This window comes from Rhinoderma darwinii, chromosome 3 (genome assembly GCF_050947455.1).
Source record: "Rhinoderma darwinii isolate aRhiDar2 chromosome 3, aRhiDar2.hap1, whole genome shotgun sequence".
NCBI classification, from domain to species: Eukaryota; Metazoa; Chordata; class Amphibia; order Anura; family Rhinodermatidae; genus Rhinoderma; species Rhinoderma darwinii.
Window position 1 is genome coordinate 169,842,028 of NC_134689.1, and position 22,263 is coordinate 169,864,290.

General features: G+C 41.5%; 1 protein-coding gene across 5 annotated transcripts in view; it reads left to right on the forward strand.

The window, feature by feature from the left end:
• The window catches only part of SCAF11 (SR-related CTD associated factor 11), a 69,203-nt gene extending 47,210 nt beyond the window's left edge, over positions 1–21,993 (forward strand). For 3 of the 5 annotated variants that reach the window (XM_075857028.1, XM_075857027.1, XM_075857026.1), the window contains exons 9-15: positions 3,141–3,236; positions 5,639–5,733; positions 8,036–10,828; positions 12,264–12,610; positions 17,329–17,547; positions 18,211–18,330; positions 21,268–21,993. In XM_075857028.1, coding sequence (XP_075713143.1) covers positions 3,141–3,236; positions 5,639–5,733; positions 8,036–10,828; positions 12,264–12,610; positions 17,329–17,547; positions 18,211–18,330; positions 21,268–21,369 — 3,772 coding nt within the window. In that variant the 3' untranslated portion in view covers positions 21,370–21,993. The other 2 variants (XM_075857029.1, XM_075857030.1) reach the window with 2 other exon arrangements.
• The last annotated feature ends 270 nt before the right edge of the window (positions 21,994–22,263 follow it).

Genomic DNA, 22,263 nt, shown 5'->3' on the forward strand with positions numbered 1-22,263 from the left:
AGTGAGACAGGTTTGGTGCAGCCCTGCCTATTACATGGTGCACATGTATCGGCAGGTGAAAGGTTCTCGAAGTGCTCTGGATGCCTTTCTTAAAATCTAGTGCATTCAGAAAGTATTCACTTTTTCCATATTTTGTTACGTTGCAGCCTTTATCTAAGATTGATTTCCCTTTTTCTTCTTGTCAATCTACACACACTCTCCTATTATGACCAGACCTGGTTTGTACAAATGTGTGCAAATTTATTATTAATCAAAAACTGCAGTATTACATATTCAGTATTTAGACTTTGCTATGGCGCACAAAGTTGAGCTCAGGTGCACGGTTTCCATTGAGCATCCTTGAGATGACTTGTCAACTTGATTGGAGTCTACCTGTGGTACATTCAATTGATTGGACATGTTTTAGAAAAGCACATATTTGTGTATATAAGGTCCCACAGTTGGCAAAGCCATGAAGTCAAAGTAATTGTCTGTAGATATAAAAAAACTAAAGGTACAACAAAATTACTGTAGCCTTGAAGGTCTATCGTGTCCATCATTCTTCAATGGAATATGTTCAGAACCAGTGACTCTTCCTAGAGCAGTCTGCCTGGCCAAACTGAGTATTCAGGGGAGAAGGGCCTTGGTGAGGGAGATGACATGACTATTCTGACAGGACTGTAGAGTTCTACTGTGGTGATGGGGAGAACCTTGCAGAAGGACAGCTCTCAGCAGCACTCCACCAATCAGGCCTTTATGGTAGACTACCAGATGGAGGCCACTCTTCAGCTCAATATTTAACAAAGAAACGCTTCATAGGCTAACTGTTAGTTAGAAGGCGAAATCAGGGTTATGAGTGAATATATACACTCGCGTATCTGTGTTGTGCTGCTGATGGGCACAACTCCCATGGATGGCTGCCATCTTCTAAGAGAAAGGGGATGGAGCTGCAGCCAGGCTTCCCCTGCCCAGGATCTCATATGGGAGGGGTTATCTGAAGAAATTATCTGTGTAGAAGAGAGAAAATGGGAATTGGCACTGCTCACAGAAGTCCAAAGTTTAGGAGGATGTCAAATTTTCTTGTATTTAGGTGAAGAAATTACGCATTTGACCAACCTCTGTCAGGTAAGTACACAGTCACAGAACATGACTGCGCGCTTGGAGTGTAACAAAAAGCACTTAAAGGACTCTCCAGGACATGGGAAACAAGATTGTTTGGTTTGATGATACAAAGTATGGATATTCTTGATGAGACCTGCAGAACCTCAGACTGGGGCAAAGATTCACCTTCCAACAGGACAAGTCTGAATGTTCTTGTGTGGCCCAGCCAAAGCCTAAACTTGAGACAGATGGAACATCTCTGGAGACACCTGAACATTTCCTACAGATCAGACCTGCTCTTTGGATCCAATTTAGGAATTCCATGCCTTCTCCCTCTGATTACCCCCAGACGTGTACTTAAACCCCCACCAACGGGTCTCCACTTGTTCTTTTGTAGAAAACGTTTTAACAAACGCGTTCGACCTCCCCCGCACCGATACCAAGCTTAAATGGGAAGCTGATGTTGGGGTCAGAACTGAGGAACCGTAGACCTTGACTCTGAAGACACCTAGGTTGGTTTCGGACATATTTTCAGCCACATACCCCAGACCTTTGTCATATATGTTATGAGGCCCCGGGAAAATGTTTCCATTTTATCTGGGATTGCCAGGAAATTAGGGGCTATTGGTTCCAAATAATTAACCTCTCCCTTGAATAGATGTGACTGCCAGTTACGGAAGACCCTGAAATCTGCCTCCTTTAACTAGACCCTTCGACTTCTAAAACAACCTTTCTGCTAGTATCTGCTTATTGCCAGAAGATGTGTTGCCAAATTCTGGATGGCTGAATGTATACCTACTCTACATGACTGGAAAGTAGCTGTCAATATATCCCTGTCATACAAAACTGCTATTTATGCTTGTAAACACTGCCTAAAGAAACCAGCTAAAATTTGGAGAAGGTGGCTTCGCTCTCCACTTACCCTAAACGCTTGTCGCTAATCAAAAACACATGCTGACGACTATTGCCCTCTCCCTTTCTTTGATAATGACAATTCTTGGATCATACAGAACCAAATCATCTAAAATATGCAGTGTTGGTTTTGTTAGATGTTTATTTCCAACATTCGTTTTTAGGTTATGAGTAAGGGTATGTTCACACGGCTTATTTACGGACGTAATTCGGGCGGTTTACGCCTCGATTCACGTCCGAAAATGCGCCTCGATAGCGTTGGCAAACATCTGCCCATTGAAAGCAATGGGCTGACGTTTGTCTGTTCACACGAGGCCTCTATTTATGCGTCGCTGTCAAAAGATAGACGCCCACGCCAAAGAAGTGCCATGTTACTACTTCAGACGTAAATGGAGCCGTTTTCCATGGACTCCATGGAAAACCAGCTCCACTTACGTCCGTAAGGGATGCGGCGTTCAAGCGCCTGCACATGCCATTACGGCTGAAATGACGGGGCTGTTTTCTCCTGAAAACAGCCCCGCAATTTCAGCCGTTACAGACTCTGCCGTGTGAACATGGCCTAAGGGGAGGGTGGGGTAAACTTGTGATCTAGCTCTCTCTTCTCTTAAATATGTATGGTACCAAACAAAAAGTTGTGATCTTGGAATGGAATCTCTGCAATATAACTAGCCATGACCGTTAGATCTATGAATGAGTCAAATTGCTTTTGCGTGTAGTTTGGCATTCGGTAGTTTAATAAATATGTAATGTGTATAAACCTGTCTGTTTGTGCAAAATAGTCACCGATTTACTTTACTATTTCTGACATAAGTTGGGGTCTGGGAAGTGAAACGTCCACGAGTCACTAGAACAAAACCAAAAACTGGCGCTCTGCTTTGCGCCATGCCATTTCGGCTCCCATTTAGAAAACAGACAATGTTCTTTTGATAGCTTTACTGGGAGAGCTAAGTGCCGCAGTCCCTAAGTTCTTAAATCAGTGGGGGTCTCGGCAACGGGAGCCACACCGATAACAACATCTGACATTTCTCTTCTCTTTAAAGTGTATAAAATTCCAATGACATAGTGAGGGATAAAATGCCTTTTATGGTGTTTTTTCATTTTAATATTTCTGAATTACTGATGAGTATTTGTTTTTAAATATATTTTAGACTAGAACAAGAGGAAAGTGAAGTATGTTTGATACGGCATAAGAGGGAAGCCCTGAAGCACTTGAGGATCCCATTTGGTGCTGAAGGAGTTCAATGGTAAGATCTTTTGGAATTGTTTGGCACAACAGATGTGCATGGTATATACTTTCTATACACTGAAAACTGTATTCAACTGTAAAAAAAATTGTAACTTTGTTTTAGGGGTTCCATTGATTCGCTACTGAATTATAATGTGTCCCTGTTCGCTGTAAGATGTTTGGGCTGTTGCTTAGCAACATAAGCGGAGGCATGCGTGTAACTCAAAAACTAACATTGCCTTTACATAATCTTGCTCTCTTGTAATTTCCATTGTTGTTGCTACACATGGCTTGTGATTCAACACGCACAATATTTGTATGCAGAGACATTTGCTTAAAGAGGCTCTGTCACCAGATTTTGCAACCCCTATCTGCTATTGCAGCAGATAGGCGCTGCAATGTAGATTACAGTAACGTTTTTATTTTAAAAAAACGAGCATTTTTGGCCAAGTTATGACCATTTTTGTAGTTATGCAAATGAGGCTTGCAAAAGTCGAAGTGGGTGTGTTTAAAAGTAAAAGTCCAAGTGGGCGTGTATTATGTGCGTACATCGGGGCGTTTTTAATACTTTTACTAGCTGGGGGCTCTGAAGAGAAGTATCATCCACTTCTCTTCAGAACGCCCAGCTTCTGGCAGTGCAGACACAGCCGTGTTCTCGAGAGATCACGCTGTGTCGTCACTCACAGGTCCTGCATCGTGTCAGACGAGCGAGGACACCGGCACCAGAGGCTTCAGTTGATTCTGCAGCAGCATCGGCGTTTGCAGGTAAGTCGATGTAGCTACTTACCTGCAAACGCTGATGCTGCTGCAGAATCATCTGTAGCCTCTGGTGCCGGTGTCCTCGCTCGTCTGACACGATGCAGGACCTGTGAGTGACGACACAGCGTGATCTGCCAGAAGCTGGGCGTTCTGAAGAGAAGTGGATGATACTTCTCTTCAGAGCGCCCAGCTAGTAAAAGTATTAAAAACGCCCCGATGTACGCACATAATACACGCCCACTTGGACTTTTACTTTTAAACACACCCACTTGGACTTTTGCAAGCCTCATTTGCATAACTACAAAAATGGTCATAACTTGACCAAAAATGCTCGTTTTTTAAAAATAAAAACGTTACTGTAATCTACATTGCAGCGCCTATCTGCTGCAATAGCAGATAGGGGTTGCAAAATCTGGTGACAGAGCCTCTTTAAGGCTCCATTCACACCACCGAGTCCGAGTGTCAGCCGATAAAAATGGCGGTTTGGTCAGTTTTGCATCTGTTCCGTTCCGGGCAGTGTTTACGGTTTTATTGGCCGATTTTCATCAGTTTTGCTTCCCCCCTGTCCGTTTTAAAAACGGATCAATTTCATTTGTCAATTTTTTTTGCCACCTGCTTCCCTCTGTAGATACTGCCACAGCCCCCCTGTAGCTACTGCCACACACTGCCCCCTGTAGGTACCACACAGCCCCCTTGTACATAGCCCCCCTGTAGATGCCCGCCCTCGTAGATTGCACACCCCTGTAGATGGCTCCCCCTTCCTGTAGATAGCGAAACTGTAGGGGACTGCTCCAGGAGAAGTCACTGTCCATATATGGACAGTGAAGTCAGGAACTTCTCCGGGAGCGGAAGCACTGGCCACAGCGTCTGCCGCTGTGGCCGGGGATTCCAGTGAATGTCCCAGACGTCACTGTCCATATATGGACAGTGAAGACTGACTTCGCCTGGTGCGGAATAAACGGCCGGGGAGTCCGCTTCAGGATTAGGGGACCTCTCCAGGAGTAGTCCCTGACTTCACTGTCCATATATGGACAGTGACGTCAGGGAATTCCCCTGGAGCGGAATTCGTGGCCGCAGCTTCGGCAAATCTGTGGCTGGGGATTAGGGTTTCCGCTCCTGTAGGGAGCAAAAAAAATCTTCTCCTTTTCCTCACATGCACTTCGCACTGTGAGGAGGAGAAGAGCGCGAACGAGCGGCAGAAAGCATGGCCGTCACTCAGATCACATCCAAGTGACAGCCGTGTTTTACTCGGCCCCATAGACTTCTTTGGGGGATGGAAGAACGGCCCAAAATAGGGCATGTTCCATTTTTTTGACAGTTTACCCAGCCGTCAAAAAGTAATCTGTGTGAATAGCCCCATTTTGGAGTCTCTTGTTCCTACTGCGGCTGAAAATCCCTGTCGTGTGAATAGGGCCTTAATTCCAGTGGAAAAACTTAAATAAAAAAACACATGGCTAAACTGCTCCTGCAACAGGCATTAATTCACATTTAATTGTTTTGTCGCAGCTACTCATTTGTTTTCACGGTGGACATGTGCCCATGGTGTTTACAGTATAGAATGACATGTTTTTGGTATTGTCAATCACATTTAAATTGGTGTAAGCAGATTGACACTTTCCTTACTTAAACTGGTTTTAACATTTGTAACTCGTTGTCTTCTAGCAATTCTACTGTACCTGCTGAAATACTTATCCATTCACCATCATTTTTGGATGAATATATCTTACCATTACGCCATATTTCTTTTACTAGCAAAGGTAACTATATATAGATATATATATCGGAAAACGTTTTACTTTATCACAAAACCTGTCATAGCATACACTTGTGAAGTGAAATTTGTAATTGTAAGCGAGAACCCATCCCCACTGTTCTTAACCCTTTGCGACGTATGCTTACGTCCTAGCCGGAAAGGGGGCGCATGGAGCAGGCTCATGGGCTGAGTCTGCTTCATACAATGCGGGTGTCGGCTGTATGTTACATTTCACTGTCAAGCGGAATTTCGCTCGATGGTGGTCCTGCTAGTTTAACTCTCTAGATGCCACGGTCAATAGCGACCGCAGCATCTGAAGCGTTAGAAAAAGGGAGGCAACCCCCTTCTGTCAGCCCATTGCCGCCCCCGCCACTCGATCACTGGGTAATGATGTTTGGTATGGCAGTCTGGAGACCTAATGGCCCCCAGGTCTGCTAACTTTGTACTCCTATTAAGCCCTGCCTCGGGGCTAAATAGGTGCCAGTCAGTAACACAATATACTACAATGTATAGTGCCGATCGCTGGTTCAAGTCACTTAGGGGGACTTTTAAAAAAAAAAAATAAAATATATTTTTTTATGTACAAAAAAAATATTCCGTTCAAATATTTATGGGTTGGTAAAAAGCTGAAATCTTTTTTGCCTTTAGTTTTTACGCTTTTAGCGTGCGACAAAAGCATATTTACTTTTATTCTACGAGTCAATACGTTTACCGCGACAACCAATTTTATTAAAAAAAAATCTTTTGATGTACCACTATTAACAAGAAAAACTTTTGTTTTGTTCTCTCATTCCAAGACCCAATACTACAAAATTAAGTAATTCCATTAGTACCCCACTCTTGGGGTACACGACAGAGGCACCACCGTCGTTTTCAAACGGCTTCGATGCCATGGTCGTTATTGACCGCAGCATCCAAGTGGTTAAATGGCCAGGATTGCAGTAAGGTTTCTGTTGTAACGTACAGCCGAAACCTGCTGATTTTTGGAGCTGGCACATTCAGTGAATCCATCAATTTTCCCCCTTTCTGGTTGTGATGTACAGTTACATCTCATGTAGGCAAGGAGTTAAAGTGTATTCCCAGAATTGTTATCGCCTATCCACAGGATAGCTGATAAGTGTCTGATAGCTTGGGTCCGCACCCAGGGAACCAGATCCCTGTTCCTCCTCATATTCCTCGTGCAGACCCCAGTGAGAACTTTGGAGCAGTGCATGAACCTGTATGGTGCCGCTTCATTTAATGTCTTTGGGACTGATTGAGAAAGCAGGATACAGCGCTTAGCTGTTTCTGTTAGTCCCATAGATATTGAATAAAGTAGCAGAGCGCAATTTGGTCTGTCGCTTTATTCAAGCTTCTTCTCACTGTGGAGGGTGCAGTGAGGAGGAATAGAGGGCTCGGGACCCCCGTTCTGTAGAATGGTAGGGACCCCAGCGATTAGACTCATCCTGTGAATAGGCGATAGATGTAGGTTCTGGGAATTCCCCTTTTAACACTGGACAGGCTCTGCTGATGTGACCTTCCATCATTATCTCTAGTGAACTCCCAGTCAGCCCAGACCGGAAATGAATGCACCATAACTGAGATTTGTAGCAATGTTTGGAGAGTGGAGAAGCGCTTCTTCTCGTTTCAGATGCTGAATGATCACATGGTACTGTGCCAAAATACAAATGTGTATATATATATATATATACTTGGTCTGAATGGCAACAAAAAATTCACGGCACCTATAGGAAAATAAACTCAAAATTGCGTAGGTCGGTTTTTTTAATGTATATTTTTTTCTTATGAAATTAACATAAGCTTCTTTCAAGATGGTGGAGGTGAAAGTGGCAGCCTTTAGCTCCACCAAATGGCAAGGTGAAACAAACACTTTTATTGTTCAGAATTCAGCTTTTGTGAACAAATTACATTTTTATATACTATTAAAGGTCTCTTGTTCATGTCATTGGGGGGAGGGACAGCACCATGGAAATAGGCCTTTACCACTAGTAGGCTGACACCAGGTAGGAACAGTATTGGCTCCACCCAGGCAGGCCATACCTTTCCCACACACTGGACTATTTAGTTTAGTGTCTGAAAAGATTGTCCAAGAGACAGGTCGTGTCTGCATCCTACAGTCTCAACAACACACTGGAAGAGAACAGATTCAGATGGTTCATTAACAGAGAAGCCAAATTATGAATTCTTCTTTTACTTATGTAATTGTGCTTATGTGACTATTTGAAAAGCAAAGAAAGTGTATGATGTAATTTTTTAATTCAATTTTTTAACATCCTTTTGACTATTTCGTTTTTATCTGAGAATAGATTCAAACAGAATGTGTGCTCACACTGGTGCACAAGAAGGCACTGAAAAAAAGCAAGCTGCATCTGGCACATCAACCAACAGAGGAACAAGAAAAAAATCAGTTCAGTCCAGCACTAGACGGAGATCCACACGAAATAGCAAATCTGATGCGAGCAATCTCCAGAGCTCACCAAAATCCAGTAGCTCTGATCATGACACGCCTGGTTGTAATACTACTACAAACAATTCCGCATCTGAGCACCATGGTAAGCAACCTTCAAAACAACGAAAACGAGCTCCAAAAAAGGGATCTCAAGCTAGAAAAAGACTTCGGTCAGCAACACATTCTCAAGAGGATTCTAAAGATGATAAAGAAGATTCGGAAAGTGAACAAGAGAAGAAATGTAAAATGTCAGAAGATGACTTGTCAGAATCAGAACTGTATAAAATAAATCACTCTCCAAAAAGTAGTACTGAAAAAGAATACCACCAGGCAGATATGTCCTCACCACTTGACCATTCTGAGGAGAAACATTTGCTAGATTCCTCACCTGCACACACTGTGCTGTCTGTCAACAAGGAAATATCAGGTAGTCCTGATTTGCATAGTAAGGATCCATTTGACATAGAACACGCATCTCCTTCATTAGTCTTTAAAAACGGTCAGACTGATGTGGAGGACACTCATGCAGATTTGCCAACATCTGTGAATAATCCAAGTGGTATGGATTCAGCTGAAAATCAGCTGAATATTGAAGGAAAACCTACTTGTGACTCTGAGAATCTGAAAGTTTCAGATGGAGAAAGTTCTTCCTCTTCTCCAGGGTCATCAAAGCACATAATATCTGATCATATAGACTTACCACCTTTGTCACCTAAAGTAGCGCAGTTCAATGACGAGGAATCTGCATCTTCGTCTTCATCTTGCACAGAAATTAAATCTCCTAAGAATCACTTGCAGGACTCGCCATCATTGAAAGAGATTGACGTTAATGCAGAGATCCATTTGCACACCAGCCAAGTAAATCTACAGTCAAATGAAAGCCATTTTGAAAACATGGAGTCGAGCAAGCTCACAGATTCTACAGTTCCTCTTGAGTTGGTAAAACAGAATGATTTGGACTATATCCCACAATCCCCTGGTGCGTTGAAAGAACAAAGTATCCAAAATCTGCAAGAACTTGGGCCTGATGACTCTTTAAAAACCGTGCACAATGAGCAAGCAAAAGTAGAAAGCGACTTGCAGGAAAACTGCATTGAAGAGCAAGGTGCTAAAACATGTATAACTTCTGAGTCAGACGATCAGCACAATGCTGACTGTTCTGTTAATATAGTAGAGCTTTCTGAACAGTCTTTGGCAAAAAACTCAACCGATACTGGAGATATTAAAGACTATAGACTATGCAGTGAAGAAACAAACAGTCCTATTTCAAAGGATGGTAAAATACAAGATACTGATGAAAAAAATGATTTAAAAAGTGAACCCCAGAAGGATTTCTGTGAAGATAATATTGAACCAATTGCAATGGAATGTGATTCAGTGTGTAGTGATCATAATGATTCAGAAGTTGAGAAATCGGTGGAAATTACTGAACCTACCAAAACTGAATCTGATACTTTATTTTCAAACAAGGTACCTCTGTCTCCTCCGAAACAGTCATTACCTCCTGGTGATACAAACAAAAAAGAATCCCGAACGAGAAAATCTAGATTCCATTCCCCATCAACAACCTGGTCACCTAGCAAAATGGAAGTTAAAGATAGAGAAAGATCCCGTTCACCATCTAAAGTTAAAGACTCTCCTCTTAAACCTAAATCTAGATCGCGCAGTAGAGACAAAGACGGAGAGCGCAGTCATGGTGGACAATGGAAAGGGAGGAGCAGAGATAGACACCACAGAAGGCATTCGAGATCTAGGAGTAGACATTCGAGATCTAAAAGTAGACATTCTAAATCTAAAAGCAAATCACGGTCAAGGTCTGGATCACGTACCAGAAATAGAAATAGAAGTGTAACAGTTGATAGAAATGAAAAAGATTGTACTTCCCCACCGTGGAAAGAGAGACGTTCAAATGAAAATTGGAAAAGTCCTCGGGGAAGTGAAAAATCTAGAAGAAATGAACATGACAAAAATGAAAATTTCAGAAATGAAAAATATGATGCAAGGGATTCAGCTGAGGCATTTCCTGACAATAAAAATGATTACCCTGATTGGGTGGTGGAAAAGATGAAATCTGGAGATGGCAGAGGAAGAGGGGATACCTGGATGAGGGGAGGAGGGAGGGGTGACAGGGGATGGGGAGATACCAGAGGAAGAGGAGACAGAGCTAGAGGAAGAGGTGATTTCTGGGGGAGGGGGGAGGGTCGAGGCCGGGGGGAAAGAGGCAGAGGGGGAAATAGAGGAAGAGGTTCCCATTGGGAGGATGACCAGTATGGGTCAGGGGATTCATGGAACAGAAATGTAAACATGGACTGGAACTCACCTAGAAGTCGTGGTGGACGAGGAGGTTTTAGAGGTGGATTTAATTATGAAGACCAAAATGAGAATAATTGGAATAGACCGCCCTACTCAGGAAATTCTAATACTTTAGGGCAAGAGTTTTCAAGGTTCCCAGAAAATAAAAATAATAAACCTAAATATGAGGATTCGTATGAGCCACCTGCTGATCGATCTGGGTGGTCTTCTGCATCAAGTTGGGCTGTTAGAAAAACACTTCCTGCTGATGTGCAAAATTACTACTCAAAAAGGGGAAGAAACCCCCCAGGATCCCAAGCAGGAGTATGGCCTAAACCAGAAGAATCTCAGGATCAAGGTTTGTTGCATAACAAAATGTATTTGTTTTAAAATCTGCTTAAAGAGGATCGGTCACAAGATTTCACAAAACTGCATACATTATGAAATAGATTTTAGACCTGATGAAGCTGGTGAAAATGTGTAAATGGCTGTGTTATCATGCCTGATATTAAAATGAGCATTTTATGAGACTAAGTGTATTCATGAGACCAGGTGTATGCGTGATGTAATCTCAATCCCTCCCTCACGATGCTGAAATCTCGCACATACTCAGTACAAACAGAAGAATCCCTGGCTCTGCAGTAAAAGAAAGCAGCAGATAGTTAGAAACTATAATTCTACACAAACTGCTGCTGGAAGACTCTCTCTCACTGCAGAACCTTCAAAAATGATGCTTATACTGAGAGTGTGTGAGATTTTAGCAGGGGCGGAAGAAAACTTCTAGGAGATTGTCCGCTCTGTGGGAAAAAATTTAGGTAACGTCATACATATACCTCAGACAGGAAGACTTAAAATTTCATGCCAGAATGGCTGTAGAAGCCTTTCTCAGTCTCATCCAGTCTAAGAGATCTGTTTAATAGTGCATGCAGTTTGTATTGTAAAATCTGGTGAGAGATCCTCTTTTACTTGGGGATAACCAGCTACATTGTGTGGACCAGAAATATCTGGCAACTAGGTTTTCTTTTAGGTGAGGAAATGGATTTATATTAACCTAATCTTATATTACATTGAATCGGAGTATAATAAATGTTCACACTACTAGTAAAGTCTGTCTGTTTTAAGAATGTTTTGAATAGACTGAGTAGTGTTGCATCTGGTATGAAATTAGTCTAGTCTAACAACATATATGCCCTATTGTGCCATGTTCACATCGTGGATTCTCCCAGGATTTAAGTGCAGATTTCGCACCTAAATCCTGACAGAATCCACAAGCATTCTGCTGGCCGTGCATGTGAAGGGGTATTTCCCATTCACATGTTCTGAAAAAAATTCTGCACAGAATAATCCCCATACCGCATATTTTAAAATTTGAGGCATGTTCATTATTGATACAGCTTTGGCACTGAAAAGCCACAGATTGGCTTCAGTAGAGGTAATCCACATGTGGATCTGCGTGACAATCCACAGCAGAAATCTTTTAGTTTGACACGGATTATCTTCACAATCTAGGGCAGATTTTCCTAGTGCAAATGCTGACCATGTTAACATATATCCTAAAGCTATCTCAATACAGCTTTAGGACATTTTCCAAATAGGTATTATAGAAAAAAAAACGACTTGCAGATCCATGATAAATATTATGGTAGTTTTCATGGAAAACAGTGGTCACCGTGCATCAGTAGAGTTGCAGTATTTCAGAAACATGTCCGACTCAACTGCCTGAGCTAACTGACCTTTATACTTGTATAGAAATACCCTGTTTGTAGTTTAATTCATGTTCTCTTTTAAAACAGATCAAGCGACGAAAGATCAAGCAGGTCCACAAAATGAAAGTACTCCAGTCCCTGTAAATATGGTGCAGACCCAAATGAATGTTGTGCAGCAACCAATCGCTCCACCTCCTCAACCAATGAATATGTTTCCCTATTCAGTGGGTGTCCATCCTCCCTTGGTGAACATACAACACAATCCTTATAATCTTCATCCACAACTTCCTATTCATCTCCACCCAGCTCTACCTCTAGTTCAGGTATCTGCACCATCTAGTGTACCTCAGGGATTACCTCCACCCCCACCACCGCCTCCTCCATCCCAGCAAATCAGTTACATTGTTCCACATCTGGATGGAAAACCACTGCAGGTACCTTGTGTTTTGTCTGTTATGAGCTGCTCTGTTTAATGTGCTGTAGCTTTCATTCACAAATCTCTTATGGGATGTTCATGTTCTCAGTACTGAGCTTGGCTGACACACAAATTCAGTCAGGCAGCCTGAATGCCTCAGCCCTTCATGAAGAAATCTCAGGACTTTATTGTATAAATATTAAAAATCCACCAGCACATAAAGACAAAGGACCAGTACGCTTACGCGTTTCAAGTGCCAACTGCGTTCTTAGTCATAGCACCTGGTCAAAGAACATACCATTTCAAGTGTATCCACACCAATCACAGTGTAAAAAGCAAGATCACGTGTAAAAATAGTTGGAGCAAGAAGGTGTGGGGGGGAGGGGAGGGTATATGTGAACATTCCACTATTTTGTCAGCAAATTATTACTTATTTATTTTTCTATGCGTATCATGCAACCATGGAGTGGGACAATCACTGAAATATTTTTTCATGTGGATGTGCACTCAACCTTAAAGTAGTTTCCCCAACTGATCCATAGGGGTCACTACAACAAACTGCCCTTTCCCTGTTCACATTATGCAGTTTTTGGGTGCGGCATTTGCTGACAAACATATTTATTTATATTACTAAGCTTTATCCAGCTATAGGTGTCTTGTTCAATGTACTATTGTTTTTACAGCTGTAATATCCTTGTAATATGTATTTTCGATTTTATAAAATTACTTTGACTAAGCTCATATTCTAGCTGTTGGCGGGGAAGTAAGGGATCAATAGTGGCATGTTCACATATACCTTGCTCCAACTCTTTTTACATGTAATCTTGTTTTTTACACACTGGTGCTGATCCACTTGAAATGGTATGTTTCTTTGACCAGGTGCTATGACTAAGGCTGGGTTCACACGAGCACATTAACGTCCGTAATGGACGGACGTATTTCGGCCGGAAGTCCCGGACCGAACTCCGTGCAGGGAGCCGGGCTCCTAGCATCATAGTTATGTACGATGCTAGGAGTCCCTGCCTCTCTGCAGGACAACCGTTTTCAGTACGGGACAGAAGTTCCACGGAGAGGCAGTGACTCCTAGCATTGTACATAACTGATGCTAGGAGCTCGGCTCCCTGCACTGAGTTCGGTCCGGGACTTCCGGCCGAAATACGTCCGTCCATTGCGGACGTTAATGTGCTCGTGTGAACCCAGCCTAAGAATGCAGTCGACTGCGCTATTGATTCCGTCAAAAAAAGGAACCCTTTCACAACGGTGACAAACGGAAACCATTAGCAGAGTTTCCGCCACCATTGACCTCAATGGTGATGCAAACGAAACTGTGGTTTCCATTTGCCTTTCCGTTGAGGGGTTCCCCCAACGGAACACAACGCTGATGTGAACAGGCCCTTACACAAAGACCTCGTACATGGAGTGATACATAGTCAAGATAAGCCAAAGCTATAAAAGCGTTTTTTTGTTACAGATGTAAGGGCAATTGAGGTGATGACTTGGGCCCCCTGCACACTGGATGGAAATGCTGCAATTTTCTGTGCGGGTTTGCAATCCGAGCATGCTGCCGATTTTCAAATCTGATTTTCACAGCAGATTTCACTATTCAACATAGACGGGGTGAAATAATGTGTTGGTAACCGTAAGCTTGCCTGTACACTTACATGCACACCTCGACCAGTCTGTCTGCTAAGGAACAGAAGTGTAAAGTACTAATGGTGTCTTAACAGAGGCGTATTTTGTTTTTTTTAATCCGTTAAAGGCTTGAGTCAACTAAATTATGTTCTCTAATCCTGATGAAGATGAATTGTTCCCTATAACGACCTTACAACTGACCAAAAAAACTCCTAGCGTTTTCATTTGACTTCAGATTTTTATATATATATATATATATATATATATATATATATATATATATATTAAAAAATTATTTTCTACATACATAAGTACCACAGAATATAAAAATGTCCCCCTTACCCTGTCTTCCACCAACTACCACCCATGAAGATAGAGAGCGAAAATAAAAAATAAAAAGTTCAGCTTTAATTTTGTGAACTTAATTAAAAACAGGAAATGAACTACTTGTTTTAATTTGACTGCTTTGGTACTTTAGGCCCATAGTGTTCATTGTTTTCAGGTAGCAAAAATGGATTTATTATTACAGTGAAATGAAAACCAGCAAAAATCATGGTGACACTTTACGCCAAAGATGCTAGATTAAACTTTTGTCGAATAAAGTGTTAGTGGTAATAAAAGGTAAAGCTTTACTTAAAAGGGAAGAAAGGATTTCTTAAAGTATAAGTTTGGGAATTGAATGTGGATGTTATATGCAGAGGTAAAACAGGTTTGTGGGGACCTCCATCCCAGAGGCAGTTTCCAATAATGGATGGCCAACTTGCTCTGTACATAAACAGATAATTGTCAGAAGATCCCATTGTGGTCTACAGTATCTGCTAACTATCAAATGTGTGTGATCGTGACCCCCACTGTCTCCCAATATTTGCTGTTGGGGGAAAAATAATATTTGCCATGGTGCAGCAAATGAGTATCTAGCAGCTGGCTGTCACTTCTCTTATGGCAATAAACATGCAAGCTCAACTGCCAATTTCTTCTAGTTGGCAATACAGACAGATCAGAGTTGCATACAAGAAAATGGACCTTCAACCCTTATTAATAAAAGCTGCATAATAAGCTCTGTAGCCATATATCAAAACGTTTACATTGTTGGAAGTATTTTTTTATTTTTTAAATCTTTTCAAACGCCTATATTTTTCTGCCTGTAGTCTGTAGAAAAGTTTTGACTAATTTGGATTGTACTACAGGTTTGGTCCGAAACCCCACACTGCTTCATCAGCAGATGCAGGCAGGCATGAGATGTAAGCAGCCTATTAGTAGACTGAAAAGTTTGTATCCATATAAATAAAATCGCAGTCAGTGTTCTAACAACTTATTCTAATCTAATAGTATACCTGATATATATCAACTTTGTAGTTTACTTACTGTTAGAATTTGCATTGATAAAACAACTACATTTTGTGTGAAGTTACTGCCCCTAAGTGTCTCCCATCCTGTAATCTGCTGTCTACCCCCTGTTGTCAAGCTAAATCTGTCTGGTTACGGAGCAGAGGAGACTGACTACAGGTAGTAGGGAGTGTCTCTTTGCTGCCTGCCTATAGAAGTCTATGGAGAGGGAGCCCAGTGAGACATACGCTGCCTAAAGAAGTCTATGGGGAGGGGAGCAGGAGGAGAGATATAGACAGATGCTGTCCATAGAAGTCTATGGAGAAGGGAGGGGGAGCAAAGTGATTTAGACACACAGATGTGCTGCAGCTGATAGGGTAATATCTCATCCCAGTCCTGGATTCTCAGCTACACTGCTCATTACTGCTGTATAATCTCCTCCATGCTGCTGCAGCTTCTATATATGTGATCGATCGTGAAGATCCTGCTCTCCTATCTGTGTGCTGTGTATGGGAGACATGATTGCAGCTAGGCTCCATCCACTAGCTCAGAGACAACTCAGAGAGCCTGAAGAGCGGAAAACTGCTTAAAAAATAAATAAATAAAAAACGCGAATACAAATCATATACTGGTCAAATAGTGTTATGCTTCCTGTACACACATGACCACTTGTTCTGAAAAGTCACCTAAAAAGTTAGGTTAGATGCACTTTAAATCTACCTATTGAATTGTGAGAGGAATTACTGGTACAGTTACTGATGTGACTTATTTTTGTGTGCGTGTTTTTATTTATGTTTGGCCCCATGTCAAGATTTAAAACCGTTCTATTTTGCTCCGAAATTAACAAATCGTAGATTATTTCACAATTTGGCAAAACAAAAAAGTGCACTGGAGGCTGTTCACGCTGGCTTCTGTTCTTAAAGAGGTTGTCTGGGTACGAGGGGGTTTTCATACTGATGATCTATCCACAGGTAATCCGTATATGATCAGCTGTTCTGGCTGCCGGTGTCGTAAGCAGATGGCTCTGTACACTGTATAGCGGCCGTGCTTCAGTACTGCAACTCTGTTCTTCTTCACTTCGCTATACTGTCCGGCACGGACATTTGGTGCCCGGAAGTAGCCTGTGGATAGGTCATCAGTATGAAAAACCACCCTTTGCCCAGACAACCCCCTTTTAATTGGGTCACACCGCTCAGAATGAAGCGGTTTTCAAACGAATCCTGATGGATCCCATTGACTTTTGAGGTTTTGACGGCAATAATACTGATGCGGACTAGGTTGTTATTGCCATTCGGAACACTAGAACTCCTCTGTTACGGGATGCATTGCTGATGTGAACAGAGTCTTCCGCAGTAATTTATTGCAATTTACATTTGAGATGCTTATAAGACTCTTATGTTTTTGCTGCATGTGATTGTCTAATGATAGTAATTGCAAGAATTGCTTATATACAAGACAGTATATGAAGCATATTTTCCAGTCTGATTCAAACGATTATTGTGGCAGTTTTCGATTTGGCTTATACTGTGCTCTGTTCTTTTTACTGAGCTGACAAAGAATTTGGTTGTGTATAACTGAAAGATAGCGCCGCTGAGGCTTGACAAATGAAGTCACATCTTTCTTGCCCTTACATCCTTCCTCAATTCCAGCCGCAGCAAAGTGTCAGATTGGGTGTCCAATATACAACTTTGCGTTAATACTTTTTATAGCTGATGATAATTTGAGGGTTTTTTTTTTTTTTTTTTTTAAAACATTGACACTGTGTTAACTTTTAAACAGGGTATTCCTGGTGCTACTTATGTAAGTAATAATGTAAATGCACCACTCTTGCCTGCTCCAGCAGCAGTCCAAGGAACAGTTGGGGTCGCCCTAGGACCAAATTCTGGCAGTGTGGCAACATCAGGTCACAGCAGAAATTCACATACTTCTGTTAAATCTGCTACTCGAAAGGAAAGTGTAACAGTGGAAGCCAGTGCAGATAGCTCCAAAAAGGAAAAGGTAACCATAGCTGTGTGATGTCTGAAACTTTGTATCAAAGATTGCCTTCAGTGTTTTGTTTTTGTTTTTGTTTTGTTTTTTAAAAAATTATAATTTTTTTTTATTTTTTTTACCTCTTCCTTTTCATCTTTGACATTTAGATGTGTGGTTAAGCAGGTTATGTATGTTGAGGCAATTGAGAAAATAAATTGCACAAATGTCACATGGAAAGCATGAACTAATTTAGAAGCCTGAGTAAAGAACAAAGTCTCTTTCCAGCTTTTTAACATGTAGCACAGCCTGAGAGATTCCTACCAATACAACGCTGAAGTTTCCTCTGAGAATCCAGAGTTTCACATTGATCTGATTCATTAAAGGAGCCTTATGGCTGTGCTGTTTGCCATGCAGTAGCCCATATGTGTTCGGACAGCTGCTAGCGACAAGAGAAAGTGACCGATGCTCATTTCTGCGCTCTTGTGGAAATCAGGTGTCCTCCCTCACATAAAAAACGGTGCATCGCAATACGTGCCGCCGAGCCCCAGGGCTGGAAGTAAGGAAATGATCAAAAGCTGATTTATAGCCGCTAAAAAAGAAAAAACGTACACCATCTGTGAAAAATGTCTATTGAATAGAATGTCTTTGCCAAGTAGATGTGTGTTTAATGACTTCTCTTTTTATTGCTAGAAAATTCAAATTCAGGAGAAGGCAGCACATGAAGTCAAAGTGGCTATAAAACAATACTATCAAAATAAAGATATCACAAAGGATGAATATAAAGAGATAGTGAAGAAAGCTGTGGACAAGGTAAGATTACTTTCGAGTAACTGCTTGAATGTGTTTGTGTAACACACACTATATTTATAGGCACACATTACCATTAGGTTGTAAGCATACATTATAAAAAAAAATTGTAGGGCCACATTAATAGATTGTACCACTCAAAGGAGCTTCAATAAAACCTAAAGAGTTATTCGTTTTATGGCATATCAACAGTATTGGTATTGGGAACTCACACCTATCAGGAGAACACAAACTGCTAAACAATGGAGAGAACAGAATGCAAGTGCAGCCCACCTTTTATCCTCATTCTCCCCCTCTGGAATGCTGTACTGGGAATCTGGGACCCCCATTCTCCTAACATGTGAGGGTTCCGGAGTTCAGATGTTTATCACCTATCCAGTCACAGCCACACTATTTCCACAGTTTGTGCCAGCCACACAGGGAACCATTAGCTCTTATCAGTTTCTGCTCTCACGCGGCACACCACTCATCTCTGCAACATGGAAAATACATATCAGCAGCCACCAGAGAGCGCTCACATGTATCTTCCAAGAACTACACTGATCTTTGATCTGTACAGCTAAGAGAGAATGGCACTACCGGCTAATGACCACACTTGGTTCAGAAAGACTGCTGAATCCTTTCACCCATGCAAAGAATGGTCGGTACACGGACAAGGCATGTCTGTGTCCTGATAGTTGGGAGCCGCAAAGAACGGCTTAATGGGCGGCAGGTTGTGCACCCCTGCTGTATATAAATTACTTTCTTTATTTTTCGTATGTGAGCAGCTTGTCATTATGAAATATAGTCTTACTCTTCACCCATTCTTTGTGATAAAGGGAACAGATCCTTCCCACAATCCGTTTTTAGAGCTTGGGAATAAACATCAGTTGTCTACTGCAAATAAATTTAGGACCGAGTAATACAAAGTTTAATTTTGCTTAAAGAGGCTCTGTCACCAGATTTTGCAACCCCTATCTGCTATTGCAGCAGATAGGCGCTGCAATGTAGATTACAGTAACGTTTTTATTTTTAAAAAACGAGCATTTTTGGCCAAGTTATGACCATTTTTGTAGTTATGCAAATGAGGCTTGCAAAAGTCCAAGTGGGTGTGTTTAAAAGTAAAAGTCCAAGTGGGCGTGTATTAGGTGCGTACATCGGGGCGTTTTTAATACTTTTACTAGCTGGGCGCTCTGAAGAGAAGTAACATCCTCTTCTCTTCAGAACGCCCAGCATCTGACAGTGCAGATCTGTGACGTCACTCACAGGTCCTGCATCGTGACGGCCACATCGGCACCAGAGGCTACAGTTGATTCTGCAGCAGCATCAGCGTTTGCAGGTAAGATCGACTTACCTGCAAACGCTGATGCTGCTGCAGAATCAACTGTAGCCTCTGGTGCCGATGTGGCCGTCACGATGCAGGACCTGTGAGTGACGTCACAGATCTGCACTGTCAGATGCTGGGCGTTCTGAAGAGAAGAGGATGTTACTTCTCTTCAGAGCGCCCAGCTAGTAAAAGTATTAAAAACGCCCCGATGTACGCACATAATACACGCCCACTTGGACTTTTACTTTTAAACACACCCACTTGGACTTTTGCAAGCCTCATTTGCATAACTACAAAAATGGTCATAACTTGGCCAAAAATGCTCGTTTTTTAAAAATAAAAACGTTACTGTAATCTACATTGCAGCGCCTATCTGCTGCAATAGCAGATAGGGGTTGCAAAATCTGGTGACAGAGCCTCTTTAACCAACCACACTGGCACAGAAGTCTGTCCCCATTACAGTAAAATGGAAAAAGTGCAGTAGCTTCTGCCAGTGGTGTTGATCTGATATAACTTTTACGTGTTGAATTATATTGCAACCCACAACTCAACCAACCCTCCTCCATGTACACACATTTTGTGTATAGTACAAAAAGAGTGTGCATTGTATAACAAAAAAATATATAAAAAAGTGTGTGTGTGTAAAAGACTTGCAGATCATATCAATGGATCGAATTTGTATTAGAAGCCACAATTCTACATTTAAAGAGGTTGTAAGAGGATTAAAAAAAAGTTTTCTTTCTTTCCAGAAACAGTGCCATGTCCACGGGCTGTTTCTGGTATTGCAGTTCAGCTCCATTGACAGTAGAGATGTTTCTGGTGAAAAAAAAAATATTAAAAAGCAGATTTATTTATTTTTCTTCTTCTTGGGCTGCCATGTGTAGAAAAGTTGGTCTAGCTAGCTCTTACTTTAACGGCTTCTAAAATTGACAAAGGGTCAGCAACCTTTGGTATTCCAGCTGTTGTAAAACTACAATTCCCAGCATTCCCTGATGGTCTTTGGCTGGAATAATAAAGCCTTTAACTGGCATTGCATGCTGGGAGTTATAGTTTCACAACAGTTGGAGTGCCCGACGGTTGCTGACTCCTGAGCTAGATACTAAGGCTAGGTTCATATTGCTGTTCGGGGATCCATTCGAGCCTCCATCTGCAATTGCGTCAGATTTGAGCAGTTATGAATGGAAACCATGATGCATTTGTGAACAGAGCCTTACTCGGGGAAAGTTTACAATTCCATAACCAATTATGGAGTTGAGTTTTAAATTTTTTTTATGGACCATCATTTTTCATTCAACGTTAACTAGTTGCTGTGACATTTTTATAGGTTAGTAGACATTACTGCTGGTAGCTTGTGTAAACTTTATTATGAGTTTGTGTTCCCATGACAGATCCTCTGTAGTAAAGTTTTACATCTCTCTGATTGGGAGCTGCAGCACCCATTCAGACTGCACTAAGCTTGCAAGTCTGAGACCCCATGCACACGACCGTAAAAATGACCGTCTTGTGACAGATTCTTATCAGATCCCAATAGTGGGTTGTCATGCAAGCACACTTTAGTAAAGGTAAAGTTAGGCTATTGAAGAAGCTGAACATGCATGTCTACAATTACAAACTGGAATTTTTTCTTCTTCTAGGTTTGTCACAGTAAAAGTGGAGAAGTTAATTCAGCAAAAGTGGCAAATCTTGTAAAAGCTTATGTGGATAAGTATAAACACTCTCGCAAAAAAGGGGACTGACGACAAACTGTGAACCACAGGCCATCACTGGAATGACTACAGTAGACTAAGCACTGCTACAGGAATTGTCCAAGTGCAATTTCGGTGTCTCCACAAAAATGGTCACAACTGTGATTGGAACTGGGTTTTGATAAACTAATTTTTCAACATAGAAACCTTTGATTTAGAGCTCTTCACCCCTCCCCCAACAGAATTAATGGATTTTTGTTTTTATTAGGGTGAACATATGAATTATAATGTACAGCGTTTTGACCTTCTCAATGATGTGTGTAATATTAGAGATATTAATCTCAATACTTGGCTATCAGCTGGTTATTGTGTGTACAGTACATGTAATCTGTTGGTTTAAAAAGTCTGATCATAAGAATCTTTGATTGTGTTTTCCTCTAATAATAATAGTGAGATGTTTTTCTTGGCTCCTTTATAGTCTAACTGGACACGCTGGTCTTTAAGTGTACCCAATGTATGCAGGTGTCTGTACCTTGATATAGAATCTGTTTAGAAAATAAACTTTGAGAATAACAATATGCCTACTGCAAAATATTATGTCCAACAAATATATATATTTTTAAGATGGACATGATCTATGGAAACACCAAATAAATAAATATGCTGCTTGTTTGGGTTGTCTGTCTTCAGTGAGTTTTGATGTACTCAGGCCGGATGTGCATTATATCCTTTCAAGGGGAAAAAAAGCAGATTGGGAGCTTTTGCCTACCTACAGCAAGCCGATATAAGGCATATGTTTTACACCCTTAAAGCTTTTTGCAGGACAAGTTGTATTTTTCAATTGCACTATTTTGGGCACAGCACGTTAAAGCACTGCTGCCTGTGCCATACATTTTGTGTTGTGAGAAGGGGGTTAAAGAGGACCTGTTGGCTCTCCCGACATGT